The 18508-nt window shown below is 37.3% G+C and overlaps 1 protein-coding gene across 2 annotated transcripts in view; it reads right to left on the bottom strand.

Moving 5' to 3' along the window:
* Positions 1-1651: 1651 nt before the first annotated feature.
* The window catches only part of RFX7 (regulatory factor X7), a 140937-nt gene continuing 124080 nt past the window's right edge, over positions 1652-18508 (bottom strand). For both annotated transcript variants that reach the window (XM_081795869.1, XM_081795868.1), the window contains exons 6-10: positions 15313-15429; positions 13956-14040; positions 13013-13220; positions 9752-10047; positions 1652-7801 (exon numbers count right to left, since the gene is read on the bottom strand). In XM_081795869.1, the coding sequence (XP_081651995.1) occupies positions 4532-7801; positions 9752-10047; positions 13013-13220; positions 13956-14040; positions 15313-15429 (3976 nt within the window). In that variant the 3' untranslated portion in view covers positions 1652-4531. The remainder of the gene's footprint in view (positions 7802-9751; positions 10048-13012; positions 13221-13955; positions 14041-15312; positions 15430-18508) is intronic.

The raw sequence follows: 18508 nt of genomic DNA, 5'->3' as shown, positions 1-18508 counted from the left end.
TTTAGCGGTGCCTGGCTGGCTCAGTCTGGCTTTGGCTCAAGTTATGATCTCACGGTTCGTGAGTTCAAGCCCCATGTCGGGCTCTGTGCCAACAGCTCGGAGCCTGCTTCATTCTGTCTCCCCATCTCTCTGCCCCTCCCCTTCTTGCATTCTCACTCTCAAAAATAAATAAACATTAAAAACAAAATCTAAGCTAACTGGCTTTCAGGTAGACCTTTGATCTTGTTTCGCCCAACAAGACTAAATGAGGGGTTGGAGGGTGAGGAGGGAGTGTCTAATAGGAGATTCCGGTAAGGATTTTTTTTTTTCTTTTTTTTGGTACAAGGCTGGGAGTTGCTCTTACCACCTTGTTTGGGATGTATGCAGATATAAAACTTGGAGGTATGGCAGTTACCTTGTGACCATGACCCAATAGACACGGAAAAGCAAAGCTGAAGATAATGCAACAGAAACCGAGTTCTTAAGAGTTCAACATTTTTTAGAACATTGAGCCACTGAATGAAACTCTGAACCTCCTATCTTCAAAATTAAGCTAAATGTCTTTATGGTTGAAGCCAGTGTTAGGTTTTCTGTTATGTGCAGCCCAAAGCACCTCAGATACACAGTATTTTTCCCCCAGATTTTATCGGTTCACTATATCCACTAGTTGTTTTGTTTACCTGCTCTTATTAAAACAGCTTTTTGTTACTGAGAATCCTAACACACCTATTTTTTAAGTCAACATCTAGGTAGTTCATTACCTTTATTTAAGTGCAGATTGCCTTTCTTAGGATTAGTTTCATTTTCTTCAAATACTTTACAATTTTGGTTTGTAGGCTCATTTTGTGTAGGAGTCGTCCTGCTTTTCCCTCTCCCATTCTCAATCGCTACTCTCTTCTTTCCTTTTATAATTGCTTCTACCACCTGCCCAGTCATGGCTACAGTCCTGTAGTGTTAGTGGGGCTGTCACAGATCACACGGATGAACAGCCTGTTTGGCTCAGGTCCCGGCTACAATATAAGTTATATAGCCCCAGGCACTGGTTGTTGATGCAGTTATTTCAAAAGGGTGTGGAAACTCCATCTCAGACCCTGGTTTCATTACTCTGTAGGAGTTAGGAGTTGAAATGTCTCTTCTTCTTCCTTTTTTGAGTTGAAATTTCTGTATGCTTCTTTCTGATTCCATACCTACAGCTCAGGTTCCAGTTTACAAGTTCAGTGTGTTTTGTATTTCTGGCTCACCAAAATGTCGATGCTGCTTTGGGCACACTTGTGCTTTAGAATTTTCTCCACTTTTTTCCTACTATACTTCTATTCAAAGCTTCAAAAATATACATACCTAGGTACTCCACAGACTAGCACTTTAAAGCAAACATTATGTGAATGAGCAAAAGCAAAGATGTTTGGGGATAACATAAAGCTCCGTGCTATTTACCACTCATCAGTAATAAATCCTAAGTGAACAGCAGAGTTCTGATGAATAAAATGAGACCTGTGTATCCTGTTGGATTAATAACAGAGAGAAGATTAGTAGCCCTGTTCAGCCTTGTGCTGATTTTTATCCATTTCTATGAATTTCATGAGATCTAAGGAAGAATGGCATCAGGTCTGTTTGAAAACGGCACACTGCCTATGTAAGATGGATCCCACAAATCACCTTAAGACCCAGTCAGTTTAATATAAAATGTTTTTAATTGTTTTTGAAAACATTTAAAAAACAATTTTTGAGCACTTTCAATAAAAAAAGAGAACTGAAATGCTACTGCAATATTCAACTACTGGAGTTTCAGCAGGTACAACAGACAACAAAACACTGGGGAAATCTGACTTTTTGCACTAAATGAAAACATGAAACAGGGCTTGTTTTTTGTCATTTATGGTGTAGTAAAGCACATTATAGTACAAGACTATTATATGAACCTCAGATGCACTGCACAAAAAAAAAAAAAAAAACAAAACACTTTCCTTCTTTTCAGTTCAAAAGTCAGTGCTTATTGCAATTATATGCAAAATTATTTATTTCATGAAGTCTTATCATGATAAACAGTATGAAAAATGTTTTAAACATGAAAACAATGAAAATAATCTGAGAAAAGAACATAGTCAACAATAACTAAGCAGAATTAGTCAACATAAAAAAGTAAATAACTCGTGAATAACTATGCTTGCCTGGTTAACACTGAACCAGTTTCAATACAGTCAAGAAAAAAAAAAAGTGGTTACAGGAATACCTAGTACTGTACAAGATAAGTCAATAACACTCATGCACATTTTGTGATCATGTATTAACATGGTGAAGCAAACTAAACTTAATTCTTCCTGCTGTAATATTCTCATGTAAGAGAATAAGAAATAGAAATATCTCATTGAGATCAATGCACATTGCTACATAAGACAATTTTATCTGTCACTTTGATGACATTTTGTCTTTTCATAATGAAACACATTTAAAAAGTTTAATCTGTGGACTGTATTGGTTGCATTTATCCTAAGAGATGTGCCTACCACAGGTTCAACAAATTTAGTGCAATATATGAACCCCAGAAAGTTTGCTGGACGAATTCAGCCAAATTTAAAGTGTTTGCTGCAATACTGTACAGAGGGTTAAAAATCCTCCAGTCTTTATATTTTTATAAAAAAAGATTTCCATTATTTTTATATTAGTAGGAAGCTAATAATGTAAACAAGGGATTAGAATGGCCTCAAAATCTCCTTTTCAGAGTATCTCATCTAGAAAGGCTCCCATCATTTGTTGAAAGAAATCACACAGTTTCCTTTGGGTATTGCATACTTTGGTGTGCAGTAGTGCTGTGTCTCAATGTACAGTGAAGAAATAATTAGCATCAAGAAAAAATATCTAACAGATCATTAAATCAAATAACAGCAAACACACACAAACGCCAATAACTAGGACATATCAATATATAAACCTCTGAGCCAACCCTAGCACCGTTTATTTATCAAAATATGTTAATACCCTACCTTGCAAATTTATTGAGCAATGAAACCTTATTAAATTAAACCCTTCATCACATTTGTTAAATATTCATTGATTGTAGTCTTCTCATTGGCTTGCTAATTAAGGTAAAGGAAAGCTTAGCTAGGCTCAAAGTAGCATAGCAATGGTTTAATGTTAGCTTTAAAAACTTAATGGCAATTTTGAAATCTATTTGAAAGAAATCCTAAATTCACTCAAACGGAGCGGACTAGTGAGCAGATTTGTGTCAACAAGAAATTCATAAATAATTACTCATAAAACAAAATGGGAGCCAAACAGAGAAACATTTTAAAACAAATCCTGAGTGCTTCTTTTGCAATTGTGGTTATCACAATAAATAAATTAAGCATGTAATAAAATGCTCCTCTTCTTCAAGTACTATTGATGTCCCCTTTAGCAGAGACATAAAGATTTGTGGCTTCAGACCTTAGGTGGCGAAATGTTTGTTTGTTTGTTTGTTTTTTATGTCATCTCCTTCCTGTTTATTTGGATCCCATGATCAACGTGTATTACTATAGTCAGGAGTGAAGGAGTCAGTCACTAAATTGAGGACTTAAGAATATTATAATTAAAAAACTTCAAATTAAATCTTAAATAGAATTTTAATATGTGCAGGTAGCCGTTGTGATAGAACTAAGAAAATGCTTTTATTCTTTCTAAATTCCCCTATCTCAATTTCCAAACACTAAAACATAAAATGTTTTTTCTAACATGCTTGTATTTATCCTAGTAACAGATTCTACAATGTTTGGAGTTCTCGTGTGTGCGCGTGCACTCACACGTGTATGCAGGTCTCTGTGTGTGTGCTGGCTCCATATTGAAATTAAATTTTAAAATAAGACTAATGCAAAGTCACAAATATAAATGGCTACTAGTTTTTCCTTTTAAAAATTTTAGTGCAGCTTTTGCTTTCCTTAAATTAACATTTAATTTTCCATTATTTTCTCCTATTTAAGCCCTTCAAAATGCAGGTGCAAATGGTACTGAAGTCCCAGAAAGCCCTACGGAGATTTTGTTCATTCTACAGTAGCTCTATGCTTCAAGCCTAAATACCGATAATAACCTGAATATTATCCCTGTTTCAAGGAAGACCTTCTTCTCTACAATTTACCTTAGCTATGATTTCATATCTAAAAGATAATGCCAACAACAACAACAAAAAAATAGCCTATACCTAAAATCAATGGTTTCCTCTACATTCTGTGCAGATCAACTGATGAATTAAAACGAACTTACACAAAATAAAGATCTAGACTGCTCTTGTAAAAGCTGGTTAGTCAATTGCTTACTAGCCAACAATGTGATTACATGGGGCAACATTATAAAATTTAAAACCTAATACTTGTTCTCCTACAGCCTACTGTCTTCAGAAACTTGTTAAGAACTGAGGCAAGTCTAACCATTTCCTACTGAAGAAGAAACCACTTCTGCAGCAAACTCTTTTAAAATGTCACAATTAATAGTTAAGTGTTTCTGCTGCGGGAGGCACTTCCATTAAGACAAATACAATACATATGTCTTTAGATACAGTGTGCTACATATTATAAAACACTATTTAACCCAACATTTCAACAGTAGGATGGTCCTTGCTTTCTATCCACTCAAAACCTGATGAAGTCATAGAGCTCATGGATTCACTGCAAATTTGTTGAAATAATGGGTCATTCTTTAATTCTTCCAGTGTAGCTTCATCATCTTGTCCCTGCTGACGCCCTGGATCAAACAGTAGATTTGGGTCTAAAGTGTTCAAATCATTGATGCTGCCTGAGAGCTCAGAAGACAACCTGATGTCACTAGAGAAATCAGACGCAGTATTAGTGAGATCAGATGCTACCTGACCTACCAGCTGCTGGTTGGATTGCAAGCTGTCTCCACTCAACAGGTCTTTAACAGTGCTATTGAAATCTAATTGTTGCTCTCCAATTTCTGATTGTGCTTGATTATCTTCAGGAGAAAAACTGATCTGATCGGTGCTATTACTTTTAGTGAGGTAAGATGGTGTTTGGAATTCATAAACAGAAGTGCTGGAATCGATCATATTCTGTGGATTGGCACTAGGAAAAACAGTGGAAGTTTCCAAAATCTGAGTGAGATTCATCCGGGCTGTGTAATTGGAGGGCAGGTTGTTCATGCCCAAACCTCTTACTGCATCATCATTGTCAGAATCAAGTTTACTCAACAAAACACTGGTTATTTTTTTACTGTTTGTTTGCTTCTGAAGAGCATTCGGGAAGGCTGTCTGCATCATGACCGTCAATGGAACTGATTGACTTCTTTGAGCTATGTTGTTGGCACATGCATCTGTGTGAACGTTTGTGAAAACGTGAACTTCTGGGGTTACTGGACTTCCAAAGGGGGTCACATTAGATCGGGGGATATTAGATACTGGATACAGGGTGCTTCCACTAAGATTACGTTGGCGATGAACAGCAGGGCTCACACTCCGGCACCTGAAGTTGCTGCTGGCAGATGAATTAGTTCCTTTATTATCAAGAGGGGCAGGGACTGCAAAACCCTCCTGTTTGTTGGTGTTACTTACAGTGGCACCTTGATGCTGCACAGGAGAGACAGGAGTCAAACGACCAAAATGAGTGTCATGATGTCTGGATTGAGACTGGTAAGACTGTCCAGGCACAGCAAAAGCATGAGGTTTCCTGAAACGGTCTTCCACTAGTTCCTGATAGCTTGGGAGAATGCCATGGCCAGAAACTGACGAATTACTAACCCCACTATACCCATTATTCATCCATTCAAGCTTGGTTTTGTCAGGGTGTGTGGCCATGGGTCTTTGCATTGGTTTCACAGGACTGCTTGAGATAATGCTGGCATCATGATACGCCATACTGGAGCTTATTGGGGTAAATGCAAACGGATTCCTGCATTCAACAGGGCTGGGAGGGACACTACTGCTGCAGTTAGAATGTGGAGTACCAATGGGTGTGTGTCGGCTACTTCCTAAAGCACTATCCACAGGTGTGGTCTGGGCTAGCCTGGAACAAGGGCTCTCCCGGGACAGACTCTGAGACCCAGCAATCATTTCAGATGTTGGAGTTGGGGTTGGGGTGGGGGTGGGCGTTGGAGTAGGAGTGGGTGTGGGTGTGTGGATCGGAGTGCCATTGCTATGGATTGGATGGTAGAAGTGGGTACTGGAGGCATGAGATGACATTGGAGCTCCTGGAGTTACTGACTGACTCTGAAGGGCCATTCCCAAACAGTTACCATAAGAATGAGAATTGTTCATTGATATCTGCTGCTCCATAAGCACCAGCTCTTCCACAATACTATCTTGTGTAAGCTCATCATCGAAAGGAAAGTAGCTTTCATTTGTCTGGGAAACAGAAGGCTCAAACTCTTTCAGTTCAGACTGTAGAGGTAACTGATCTGAAGACTGTGCTTGTATTTGATTCAAAGAAGATTCTTGTATCTGGCTATGCAGCTGTTGGGTATATGTATCCTGTGGCATTCCTTCTAATTCCCAAACAGATTTCTCTAAGTCATTGATATCAGAGTGCTCAGGAATTGTCATAACACTGATATCTTGTTGTTGTTCACAGCCGGCAGATATAAACTCAGAATCCTTACTGACCTGTTGCCATTCGTTTGAATTAAAGCTGCCATCTGGTTTTGAATCACTGTCCAAAAGAAAGACATTCCCTTCAAGTTTTACTTTGATATCTGGAGATGATGATGGTGTTTGCTGTTCGGAAGCTGAATCACTAGCAATGAGAGCAGAATTTAAGGGTCGATTTGCCACTATGTGTGAATTGACATTTATTGATACCTTGCTAGGAATCTGAGCACCGGCTGTTGAACTTTCTATTTTCCCTGAATGTGGAACCTTTTGGTCCTTCTCAACACTGCCTGGTTTCTGACCTTCTATGATAACTGCAGAAAGCTGTTCCACAATTGGTTTCTTTATGGGAGGCACCTGGGACTCTTGCAATGCAGAAGACAGTCGCTTTCTTGGACTTTTAGTGCATAATTTAGGGTCTTTATTTATTGAGTCACCATTAGCTGGTGAGCTGGTGCTGGTGAAAGTTAAGTTCTGAGTGGCAACTGAGAGAGTGATAGTGCTTTGATTATTGCCTGTTGAAGTGCCTGGCGGAATTTCATTACAGCGACTTTTACATTTGGTCCTCTGGTCACAGACCTTAGTTGCTTTTACTTCAGTGACACCTTCATTTGAAGGTTTTTGCACTACTCCATCTGTATTACTTTTCTGCCCCAAAAGGGCACTAGGTGTTGTTTTGGGAGCTTTTGCCCCATCAGAGTTCTCTTGGCACTGTGCAGGATGCTCATCTGATGATGCTTCAGGTTCCATTTTGACTTCCACAGCAGATGATCCCCCGGTGCTGGTCCTAGATCCAGGAGACTGAAGTGATACGACAGAACCATTCTTGATCTGTGGAATGGTCCTTGATTCTTCTGTTGTTCCTGTAGCACTGTTTACTGAGGCAGAATGTTTAAGAGGGGCACTACCGTTGCTGGGTGTGAGAGATATTGCTGTCATTTTCACCACATTTAGAGAACTCATGTGTGAAGTGGGCACAACAGCGGTTTTGATGGGACTGCTAGTAAAGAGGACAGTAGTCGGGGAGCGAATGGTGAGTGCACTGCTGTTAGCTGGTTTGGGTAAGATCTGAGGGTAGCGGTGCCGGGCAGAACGATCCCCACCAGGACTGGCTGGAACGTTCTGAGGAGTCTTTGGTGCCTGTTTCACAGACTGCATGTGCTGAGTGACCACTTGTACATTGAGGGGAAGAACTTTGCCGTCAGAAGAACTCATTGGGCTTGGTGAAGTTACCAATTGCCTGGTTCGCTGGACCTGTTAAAAGGTGGAAAACAAAAAAGTCAGATTTAACGAGTTTAGGATATAAACAGCAATTCACGTATCTGTATAGTATGAAGGCATTAATAAATGTAATGCTAAGAAAAAAAACAAAACAGTTCCTTTCTTAGACGAGAGTTCTATATATGTATGATGTTAGACCAGTACCAGACACAGAAATATTATAAAAAATGCAACACAGTGCAATATAGTTATCAAATAAAAATATGTAAGAAAAACATTAAGACACTTTTCAATAAACAAGATTAAAAACTTCACATTTGTGATGAATACTTGCCAAAATAATCATTTTTAAGGAGGTGATAGGAAGAGATGACAAAATCTTGAAGAAACATGCAACCATAAAGGTATCTACCTTTGGGCCAAGAAAACGACTCACTCATGGGGGAATGGTGGGGGAACTGTCCTGTAAATGCATCTACCTTGGACATTAGTAATTAAATCACTGTGGATAAGGTCTCAGATAAAACTACTGCCTCCACAAATTTTCTCTATAGTCAATAGCATAAGAGTATAGTTACCAGGTATACCACGTTTTATTTTTTATTAAAAAAAATTTTTTTTAAGGTTTTTTATTTATTTTTGAGACAGAGAGAGACAGAGCATGAACGGGGGAGGGTCAGAGAGAGAGGGAGACACAGAATCGGAAGCAGGCTCCAGGCTCTGAGCCATCAGCCCAGAGCCCGAAGTGGGGCTCGAACTCACAGACGGCGAGATCGTGACCTGAGCTGAAGTCGGACGCTTAACCGACTGAGCCAACCAGGCGCCCCAGGTATACCACGTTTTAATGACAGGATAATGATGATGATAAGAAAAACAAATTTGATAAAATATCTCAACAATACCATCAATAATAACATAAAATACCACTTTGTTGTAGCATGATGCACTCTCATTTAAAAAAATTTTTTTTTAATGTTTATTTATTACTGAGAGACAGAGAAAGACAGAGCATGAGCATGGGAGGGGCAGAGAGAGGGGGAGACACAGAACCCGAAGCAGGCTCCAGGCTCTGAGCTGTCAGCACAGAGCCTGACATGGGGCTCGAACTCACAAACCGCAAGATCATGACCTGGACCTGGACGCTTAACCGACTGAGCCACCCAGGCACCCCATGCACTCTCATTTTAAAAGCCCCTTTATCATAACCTCAGTTATGTGAGATAGAAGACTATAATCTCTATTTGTTAATAAGGAAATGGTCTCAGAATAGCTAAGGGAGACTTGTCCAAGGCCCTATGTCCAGCAAGCCATAGCCATAAGTCTACCTTAAAGTTTATCAATATGTATTACAACTTTGCTCCATTTGAATGTTAAAAAGAAGAAGAGTTTAAACCAAAAACCAAAAAAACTTTGCAACTGATCATCTTGGCTTAGCTAGGGATGAACCAATTCTGAAAACGACTCCTCTTTAACATAAAGCTCTGACTGGTTATGTATGCATACTGCGCATGTCTTGAATCTCTGTATTTTCACTTATGTTCATTTTATACCTTGCTTTGTAATCAACATCGTATACTGTGACTAAAAGACAAATGACTGAAGCTGAATATGTTTGTGCTCACAAAATCAATTTGTACTGAATCTATACCTATAATTGCCTCCTTCTTATGTACCATTTTTTTTAAGTTTCTTTGTTTATTTTTTTACTGAGAGAGAGAGAGAGCGAGCGCGAGAGCATAGGGGATGGGGAGAGAGAGAGGAAAAGACAGAGAATCCCAAGATCCTAACCAGGCTTCACACTGTCAGTGTGGAGCCTGACACGGGGCTCCATCTAAGGAACTGAGAGATCATGACCTGAGCCAAAACCAAGAGTCAGACGCATAACCAATTGAGCCACCTAGGCACCGCTCATGTGCCCCTTTTAATTAAACAAATGATCTCCCACCATCCCAGTGAGGTCAAACACTTATTTAATGTTATTACCGGAATGGGACTAGGGACAGCTGCCACAACGATACCAATAGGCTGAGGAGAAAGGATTGCAGGATTTCCATTAGAAAGATTAGTCACTCCATTGGTTGTAGCGCCTTCTGGTTTTTTTGCTGAGGATTCTCCTGGCAAAGGGGACTGTAGTTTTTGTTCTTGCTGCTTCTTCTGAATTTTCCGTTGCAATTGCTGTTTAGCATCAATAGGAGAAGGCAAAGTCTTCACCTGAGGCTGAAAAGAATTACTCTCAGCTGTAGGTATAAAAGCAGACGGCTGGGTAATTCCTTTAATTCCTGAAAATAAACAGAAAAGAAAGCTAAAATAAATACTCTGTTTTATAGAAGGCAGTTACAACTCAATTTCTTTGAATATGTAGCCATCTACTGGACAAAGCAACCAAAACCAGCAAATTTTAACTCACAATCTCTTAATAAAACATAAGGGTTACACTTTCAGTTTGTAAGCATTTGTCAGTACTGTTTTAACTGACACCTTAAAATATGGTTCAAATGAGGTGACAGTTTCAATTAAATCAGCAATAACAAGATGAAGGTTTTGAAAAGAGTAGTAGCTATGACATAAATATGCAGAAGCTAAGATAAATAAATGCCAAGGGAGCAGGTTTCGCATTTTATCAGATGTCAGAAATTTCCTTCCACCTTCTCTAATTAGAAATTCATGCATTTTCATGATTTAAATATTCAGCCTACAAGGGGTATTCAATAAATATTTGCTGAAACCGTTCATATTTAGAAAAATGTGTACAGCGAAAACAAGTCTTTAATTCTACCAGAAATTTACAAAAAGAGGGACTATTTTAACTGTTACTATACAATTATTCCAGTATGACATAGGAGAAATAAGCAGAGCTTCTGAATAAAACTGAGCTTAAGATATTTTGAAAAAGTGTCACTGAGAAAACTTTTTAAAGCAGTAGTAACAGCAACAGTGAGAAAAGACGAATGATAAACCAAGCAAGAGATAAATTTTAAGTTAAGGACTGATGATGTGATACAGTTAATTTTTTAAAAAGCTCTTTTCATATTTAGGGTGTAGCATTACAATCATTAGAAACTAAGCTGTGGTTGGTAAAAACAGCGGAGAGCAAAGGGGAGGACCACGCCATCCTGCTGGTACACCTTGCCTTTCCCTTCCCCAGCCTAGTTTCTGCTTTTCATCAACAATTTGGGGAGGGGGAACAGGACGGAGAAAAAGAAGTGACTGTAAACTTTTTCCCGCATGCTCACTCCTCAAAAATCCCTCATCTTTTGATCACCTTAGTGCCAATTTTTCCTCTTCAAATCCATCTCAGACTGTACTGCTCCCTCTTGGCCCCCAGCCTCAGCTCTGGCTTCTCAGCACCTGCACCCAAAAGCCTCTGCCAATGGCTCAAAGCTCAGATGTCTCCCTCCTGCCAGGGTTTCTGGACAGGAATGATTTCCAAGCAGCTGACTTACAAAAAGGACATTTGTAACACAACCTGTTCTTAATATGGAGACTATTTTTATAAAAAACCAAATTCACCTTCAAACGATTGAACATTAATCACTACCAAAGGTATTAAATTAATTAATTAAATTAATACCAAAGGTATTAAAAAATATGGCAGTGGCTGAGAACAAAATTTTAAGTCTAAAAATGCTCTGAGTAATGATATAATTAATTGCTAAAGTAACAACTTCCCAAGCTATTTTCACAAAGTGAAACATATTTATACATGAAATTTTTAGTATTTTTGCTTAAAAACACATCTTTCTTTACACTTCTGCTTTAAAAAATCATTCATCCAATCATTCACCACTTCTCTCAGTCAGACTTTGTGAAAATAAGGAAGGAAGAAACGTTTCATGTTCCATGATACCTACCAAGTCCTCAGCTTATTAAAGTACTTATCTGGGTATCAGTAGAAGCAGGAGAAAGAGAACACGGAAAGTTGTAGGGCCCATTATCTTTTAAAACCTCATTTTGCCCGAAGAAGACAGTATAGTAACGTAGCCAACCTGGGCTGTGAGACCTGACAAATCAGAATTCAGATCCTGGTCCCACTACTTATCTGGCAATGGATAAAATTACTTAACCTTCTTAAACCTGTTTCCTGATCTGTAAAGTGGGAATGAATATCACATGCCTCCCAGGACTGCTGGAGGGAAGAAATGAGGTAACATATACAAGCTATCTAGCTAGGTAAGGCTACCCAAGCACTCTCCTGCTCATATGTAAGCGAACAGATTTAAGTCACAGTTTACAATCTAGACAGAGAGAATCATGACAAAGCTCTGGTAAGAGATTATTTTGAAGTGAGTCCTCAATTGACAATAAAATGAAAGGACAGAACAATTATACACCCCTCCCCCAAATATGTAAATCTTCTGATAAACATAAACTGAAAGGAAGACAATTGTTAAAACTATTAAAATTTTTAAAAAGTGAAGTTATTTAAGGAACTGTAATTCTGGCTGGGATGAATCTATTGTAGATTTAAAATTGTTTACACTTAACAATCAGAAGAATCATCTCTGGAAAACAAGTTTCACATTAATATATTTTTCGCAGAAGTTATAATTTCCTAGAGTAATAACAACTTAGACTTTTCCTTAAGTTTATAAGGTATGACTGAAATGAGATATTTAAAAATTGCATCAAAACAGATACTTTCTTACTAATTTAGGAAAGAGTCGTTTATTCCAATACTTCCTAAAACTGTCAAATGAAAAAATCCCTATTTAAACAAAAATACTCATTTGAATATATATTTTTAAAAAATCACTTTTGCTATTTTATAATAACGCTATCATTTTATAATTTATATATTTTATAACATTTAATAATATTTTATAATAACCTAAGTATTAGTTTCTAAAGGAATCTAGCAAGTCATTTAAAACATTTAATCTTATCTAATATTTATTAATTTAGACACACATATACTTAAAAGTACATATTCTTTGAATTTTAAAATAGCAATAAAAATATTAATGGAATATCAACTGGGAAATCTTGAAAGTTTCATGTTTCAGCAGGGAAATGTACTATAGAAAAATAAACTATAGCTTTAAGCTTTACAATGAAATGACTATAATTACTACTATTTTTGTTGGCTCAACAAATCCATCTGAACTTAGTGCTAAGTGAAGTGACAGTAAACTCATACAAACACTAAAAAGACAAAGAAGTCCTCTGGTGAAACTCTTCTTTTGCTATCAACTCTAAAATATATTAATATCTGTCAGTTTTAGCTTATTAACGGTAATTTTGTACCTGGTGGTGCTGCTGCCATTACCGTTAGAGCTGCCATCGACTTAGTGCCTATATAGTGACTTTTTATAAGGAAGCGGGCTAATTCCAAGACCGTGTCAAATGGCTGGCTTAACACTTTCTGGGCCCATTCACACACAAGACGGCAAGCAGAAGAGATAACTTCCTCATCAATATTTTGAAGCTGCCCAGAAGGTTCAGCTCCTTCCAACTAAATGAAGGAAAAAGGAAAAGTTAATATAAAAGAAAACTCAGAGAAATTAAACTGAAGCACATCAAAGACATGTATTCTTAATTAGAAGACGCAATCTGTATCTGTCGGGTCAAAGTCATATAAAATGCCCTGCTGGCAGGCATATAAGAGCCTTGCAAAGAAAAGGCCTATCCCTATCCCCACCAGGGCACAGTTACCAGCAGCACTATGAATACAACATTTAAATGGTTGTTAAACATATATGAAGGCTAAGAGATATTGTGAATCTTTCTAAAAGCCTCTTCTGACATCAATAAAACAAACTATGCCACTAGCTATATATTTTGTCTTCTTTATACTTTTGGCCACCCCAAGTCTTTTGTACACCAAGGTGGTATTAGATAAATATATAAGTAAATCAAAAAGGAAAAAAAAAGACATTCATACTATATATATATATATTATCCCACACCTTAATCTCTCCTCTTGACAACATACCTATTGTCAATATATATCATGGATGTATCTAGAAACCAGTTTTGATTTCTGTTACCCCTAATTTCACGAGCCATGTTGTCACAGTCAGATATTTTAACATTTTTCAGCCACTGTTAAATTTTTTGTCTTACATATTTTGTAAAAGGCATAGTTCCTGGTCCCTGGTTTTATCAAAAGGAGACTATGCAGTATGCTTTTCAATGCTGAAAATAAGGCATGACTCTACTTAGTAAAAAGAAAAGGCAGAATTCTTACCCCATCTCCAGTTTTGTGAAAATCAAGATTGGGCAGTGTTGGCATGTGAACAAAGGCTTTTTTCCTTAGTCCACTGTAGCAATATGTAATAAACAGTTAAGGTCTAAAGCATTCTAAATTAAATGAACTGCTTATATAATTAGCATTTGAGAAGTAGCCATACATAAGAATACAATCAACATGAGATAACAACTACTTTCAGAGTTCCTCGGTAAGAGCAACCATAATATTATAAACTCAGGACACTTTCACTCTTTTCAAACTGAAATAGTCTGCAGAATGTTACTGTCTTAAATGAAACAAAATCATTTTCATCTGTTATAAATTTTATGAATAAATGTTCCTAATAGGCTGTGCCAACCACCAGCAACAAACAGGTCAGAAGGAAAGGAATATCCAGATGGAAACCTGGCACACCAGAGGGAAACTTTAGCCCAGGGCACTGGGACAAAAACAACTCTTAAAGAGTGTCACAAGGGCTTTAACCTTTTCAGTTCTTTTTCCACTGAAACACACAGGATTATCACCTGTAACATGCCAAAGACCCATCAAGACATTTTTGTTTGTACACAGGGAACAATGATGGGTCATGCAACAAGTGGCTAGAGAACACCTGGAGCAGTGCCCCTTCCCTCCCCTTTCCTCTCATCTCCACAGGAGTGAGCTTCTGTGCTTTGAAAAAGACCAAGGGCTAAGTAATGAGAAATAATGTTTTTCTAATACAGAGACCCTCTATTTTACAATCTTCTTCCAAGAGAAGGAAAGACTTTAATAAGTTCTTAATCTTCATTTCCTTCTGTTTGCTACTAAGCATTTCTCTGTCACAAGAGGGACATTTTGTATGCTCTGGCTTTAATTTTAATATGGCTTTAAATGGTTGGCTGAAAAATACTTTAAAGAGAATATAATCTTCCAGTACAAATTCCACAAGAAATTTTCTTGAATGTTGTACATTTTGCCAAGAAGATCCCTACGTTTCAAAATTACAGGAAGAAGACAGCTAACATCTTTCCCCACTTTTATTGATATGACTTACTACTGCTGCACTCTGGCATGTCTCAGTTAATTCTTATTGTTGAAGAAAAGGAGATCAGACCAGTAAGAACACACAAGAATGACAGAACAAGGTGAAATCTATCAAAATCCTAAAACCACTATTTGTTATTTCTCTGGCAGTTTGATATATAGCCAGGAAAATAATGTTTGCAATTATTCTACTAAGAGCTTTAGAGTTGTTTGTATCTGTTGACTTAAATTTATTTCTAAATATAGTTGCTAGTTGAACTACAACAGCAGATGTTCTGTAATAAGTGATTACTAAAGAGACTACTAAAAAAACCATTCTGGTAAAGGATATTTAGATTTGCCTCTTGTGCCCAGGCGACGTGCCTTCATGTTTGGAAAGACATTTTTCATGATCTTTCCAAAATCAGCAGCACTTAATGGATGGTAACCAAGATTGTCGCAATAGCTCCTGCAAAAGAAGGAGGTACCAATTTAGAGCAAAAAAATTCAGAATATATAGGACAGTGCTATTTCAATACAATTTGACTACTCTGACAAAATAAAAAACCACATCTTCAAGTCATTCACCACAATTTTCATTGATTGTTCTTTGGAGGCTAACTCAGGTTTAGTTAGCTTGTTTCATCCTCAGGGTATACAATACCACTGCTTTCAACAGCATACAAAAAACTTGTAGTAAGAGATACTGGTGGTACAAAGTTTTCCAATTACAATCCAACCCTGCACTCTGAAATGAGCATATCCAGCTCAACCAGTAGGACTCGACATTTCCACATATGTATCAAGTTAATATATAGGGAGATAATTCCCAATATACACATTATGTAAGTCAGACATCAGAAACAAAACTATACGGCTTAAAAGAGAAACATGATATATTAGACCTAAAAGGGACTTTAGGGATCATCTATACCAACACTCTCATTTTACTGATAAGGGGAAAAAAAATGAAGGCACAGAGAAATTCCAAGGTCCAGTGTTCTCTCTTCACCCCTACCACTTTTACTATTGCCAGGAAAAAGGTACTTTGTAAGGCAGTAACTTCAAGTGGGAACAGGGAAACAAGCCAAGTCTTAACTACTACTGGAATCAGGTATTCTGTTTTTCTCTAGACCTGCCAGTCATAGGTACAAAGCCAATCCCTCCTCTACCAGTTCAGCAGCAGGTCAAGGCCCACATCTTGTCCTGGCTACCAAAGCCTTCCTCATAACTGCTGGCCTCTGAGAGAACCATTACCTGAGAAACACCAAAGAGGAAGTCAGAGGAATTCCAAAGTAATCCCATCAAATTTCCCCACCTCACCCCTAATTTCAGCATGGACCAGAGCAGCTTCTTGATGAAGCCATGCAGCTAAGAGCCAAAAAGAGATTTAGGAAGAAGAAACAAAGGAAAACAACTGGAAGGACTGTGAACAGGGTATAATGTTAACTGGGACTTCAGTTCTTGTAAACTGCTGAATACACTGGCAACATTCCTAAAGTGACCTGAATTTAAGAAGCCAAACTGGGAGAGATTTAATGTTATATTTAACTTGAGACTACATGTTACACTCTGAGTGGTTCAGGGGTCAGGTTTAAGGTACAAAATGAAGAGGTGACTATTTTGGGGTGCTGACAATTTAAATGAACTGCATCAAATCATAACCATTTCAGTAGCAAGTTAAATCAGTTATTTTTATGGTTTAAATAAGCACAGAAAGAAAATGTAAATGAGGTTGGTTCTTTTGCACCTCAGGGACTTGACATAACCTGAAAAGATTATTTTTCTTATTCTTCAAGTCTCAGCTCAAATGTTATTTCAAAAGTGTCTCTAACAACACTACCTTATCTAAAGCAGCGCTCTCCTGTGACACCCTCACCATATTATCTAAGAGTGTGCTCTGTTTCTTTCCTTTCATGACTTATAATAATTATGTAACAGCTGATTTACTTATCGTTTTTCTCCTCCATTAGGCTATATGTGCAACCAGGGCAGTGACCATATCTATGTGGTTCACCACTGTATTGTCCGCATTAAGAAGATTTAAGAGGTCCCATTCAGTCTTAATATGACATTAAGTACATCATACTTAAAACAAAAAAACCTTAAAGAAACACATAAAAAGGCAATAAAGAAAACACTGCCCACTAGGCTCTTGTGATAGCATTGGCATATATATATGCCTAAAAGAACTGACACCAGATAAAGAAAAGCAGGACAATGAGTCTAATAAGAGATGTAATATATCCACTCTATTCTCCCTCTGGGACTTAAGTTTTCATGTTTTTTTCATTATATTAGCATACCAAAATTTTTTGCTTTGGTGGAAGGGATGTGTGAAAGGTTGGCAAAGTTAAATATCAAGATGATCAATGCAAAATGTGCTTGTCAAATCCTGAGTGTAACTTTGGAATATGACCACCCCATTTCATGTTTTTTGATTCTTATTTATTCCATTAGAAGAGAGGAATTCCCCTTTAGGAAGATTGATTTTTTTTTTTTTTTTTTTACAATGACCTTATCTTTAGTATATACTCTAGTAGATAAATAAGTACCTTGTAGACATAAACAGCTCAAATTACTCTTCCTGAATCAAATAGTAGATAATGTTAAGAATAAAACTGCTTATGATTAAAAATTCTATAGTTGACATCTTATATGTCAAAGAGAACACAGAGAGCCCCAAATTAAAAGCAACCATACTTGAAATAGGTCATAGATTTATTTAATTTTATGAAACCTCAGAACTGGCAATACATTCAGAAGTTGTATGGTTTAATTTCCTGCTGGATGTGAAAATGACCATGCTCATACATGATGGTTACATCAGTATGACAGTGTGAACACTTCCCCTGATAGAGACGGCTCTATACTGTGAGGTGGCCTATTCAATTTTAAGTGGTTCTAATTTTCAAAGAAAAAGAATTTCATTATTAGAGCCCATTCTCCATTGGGAAGACATATTCACTGATTTCACTTTAATCTGAGTAAATATTTTTAGGTTACCTATTCATAATTTTGAAACCAGCCATAGGTTATTCCAGCCCATGTGGAGATTTTGGTTAGTCTCCATCTGGTTTTCCTGGTTCATAATTTTAACTGCCGGTTGATCAGGCAAGATATGGTGTCAGTTAATATCTAACTCAGTGTCAGATTATATTTACCCAACACTTAAAACAATGGGAAGGAACAATGTTCTGTTCACAGGATAACTAATACCGTAATGCAATTCTTAAAATGAGATTTTTTTGGGGGGGGGGGGTTGTTTTTGGTCTCACTCTTTTTTTTTTTTAAATATGCTTTTCAATCTTTGAAATTAAGCCTAACATTCAGCATAATCCTCAACACATCACTCAAAATCCTTGTAGCAAGTCAATCTTCAATGTTTATTCATATCATTTATAAATTAACTATGTAAGTTACACAATGCTTAAAGGTACAAAAATATAAACTAGTCAAAAATACTAGTGGCAAAAATACAGCCTTAGGATACCTTAACATACCTGGACATTTCTGAGTGATTTGTATGCATTACATTATTTAATTCT

Source organism: Panthera onca, chromosome B3 (genome assembly GCF_046562875.1).
Source record: "Panthera onca isolate mPanOnc1 chromosome B3, mPanOnc1 haplotype 2, whole genome shotgun sequence".
Classification (NCBI taxonomy): Eukaryota; Metazoa; Chordata; class Mammalia; order Carnivora; family Felidae; genus Panthera; species Panthera onca.
Note: the sequence above shows the minus strand (reverse complement) of the source record. Positions and strands in the feature narration are given on the sequence as shown.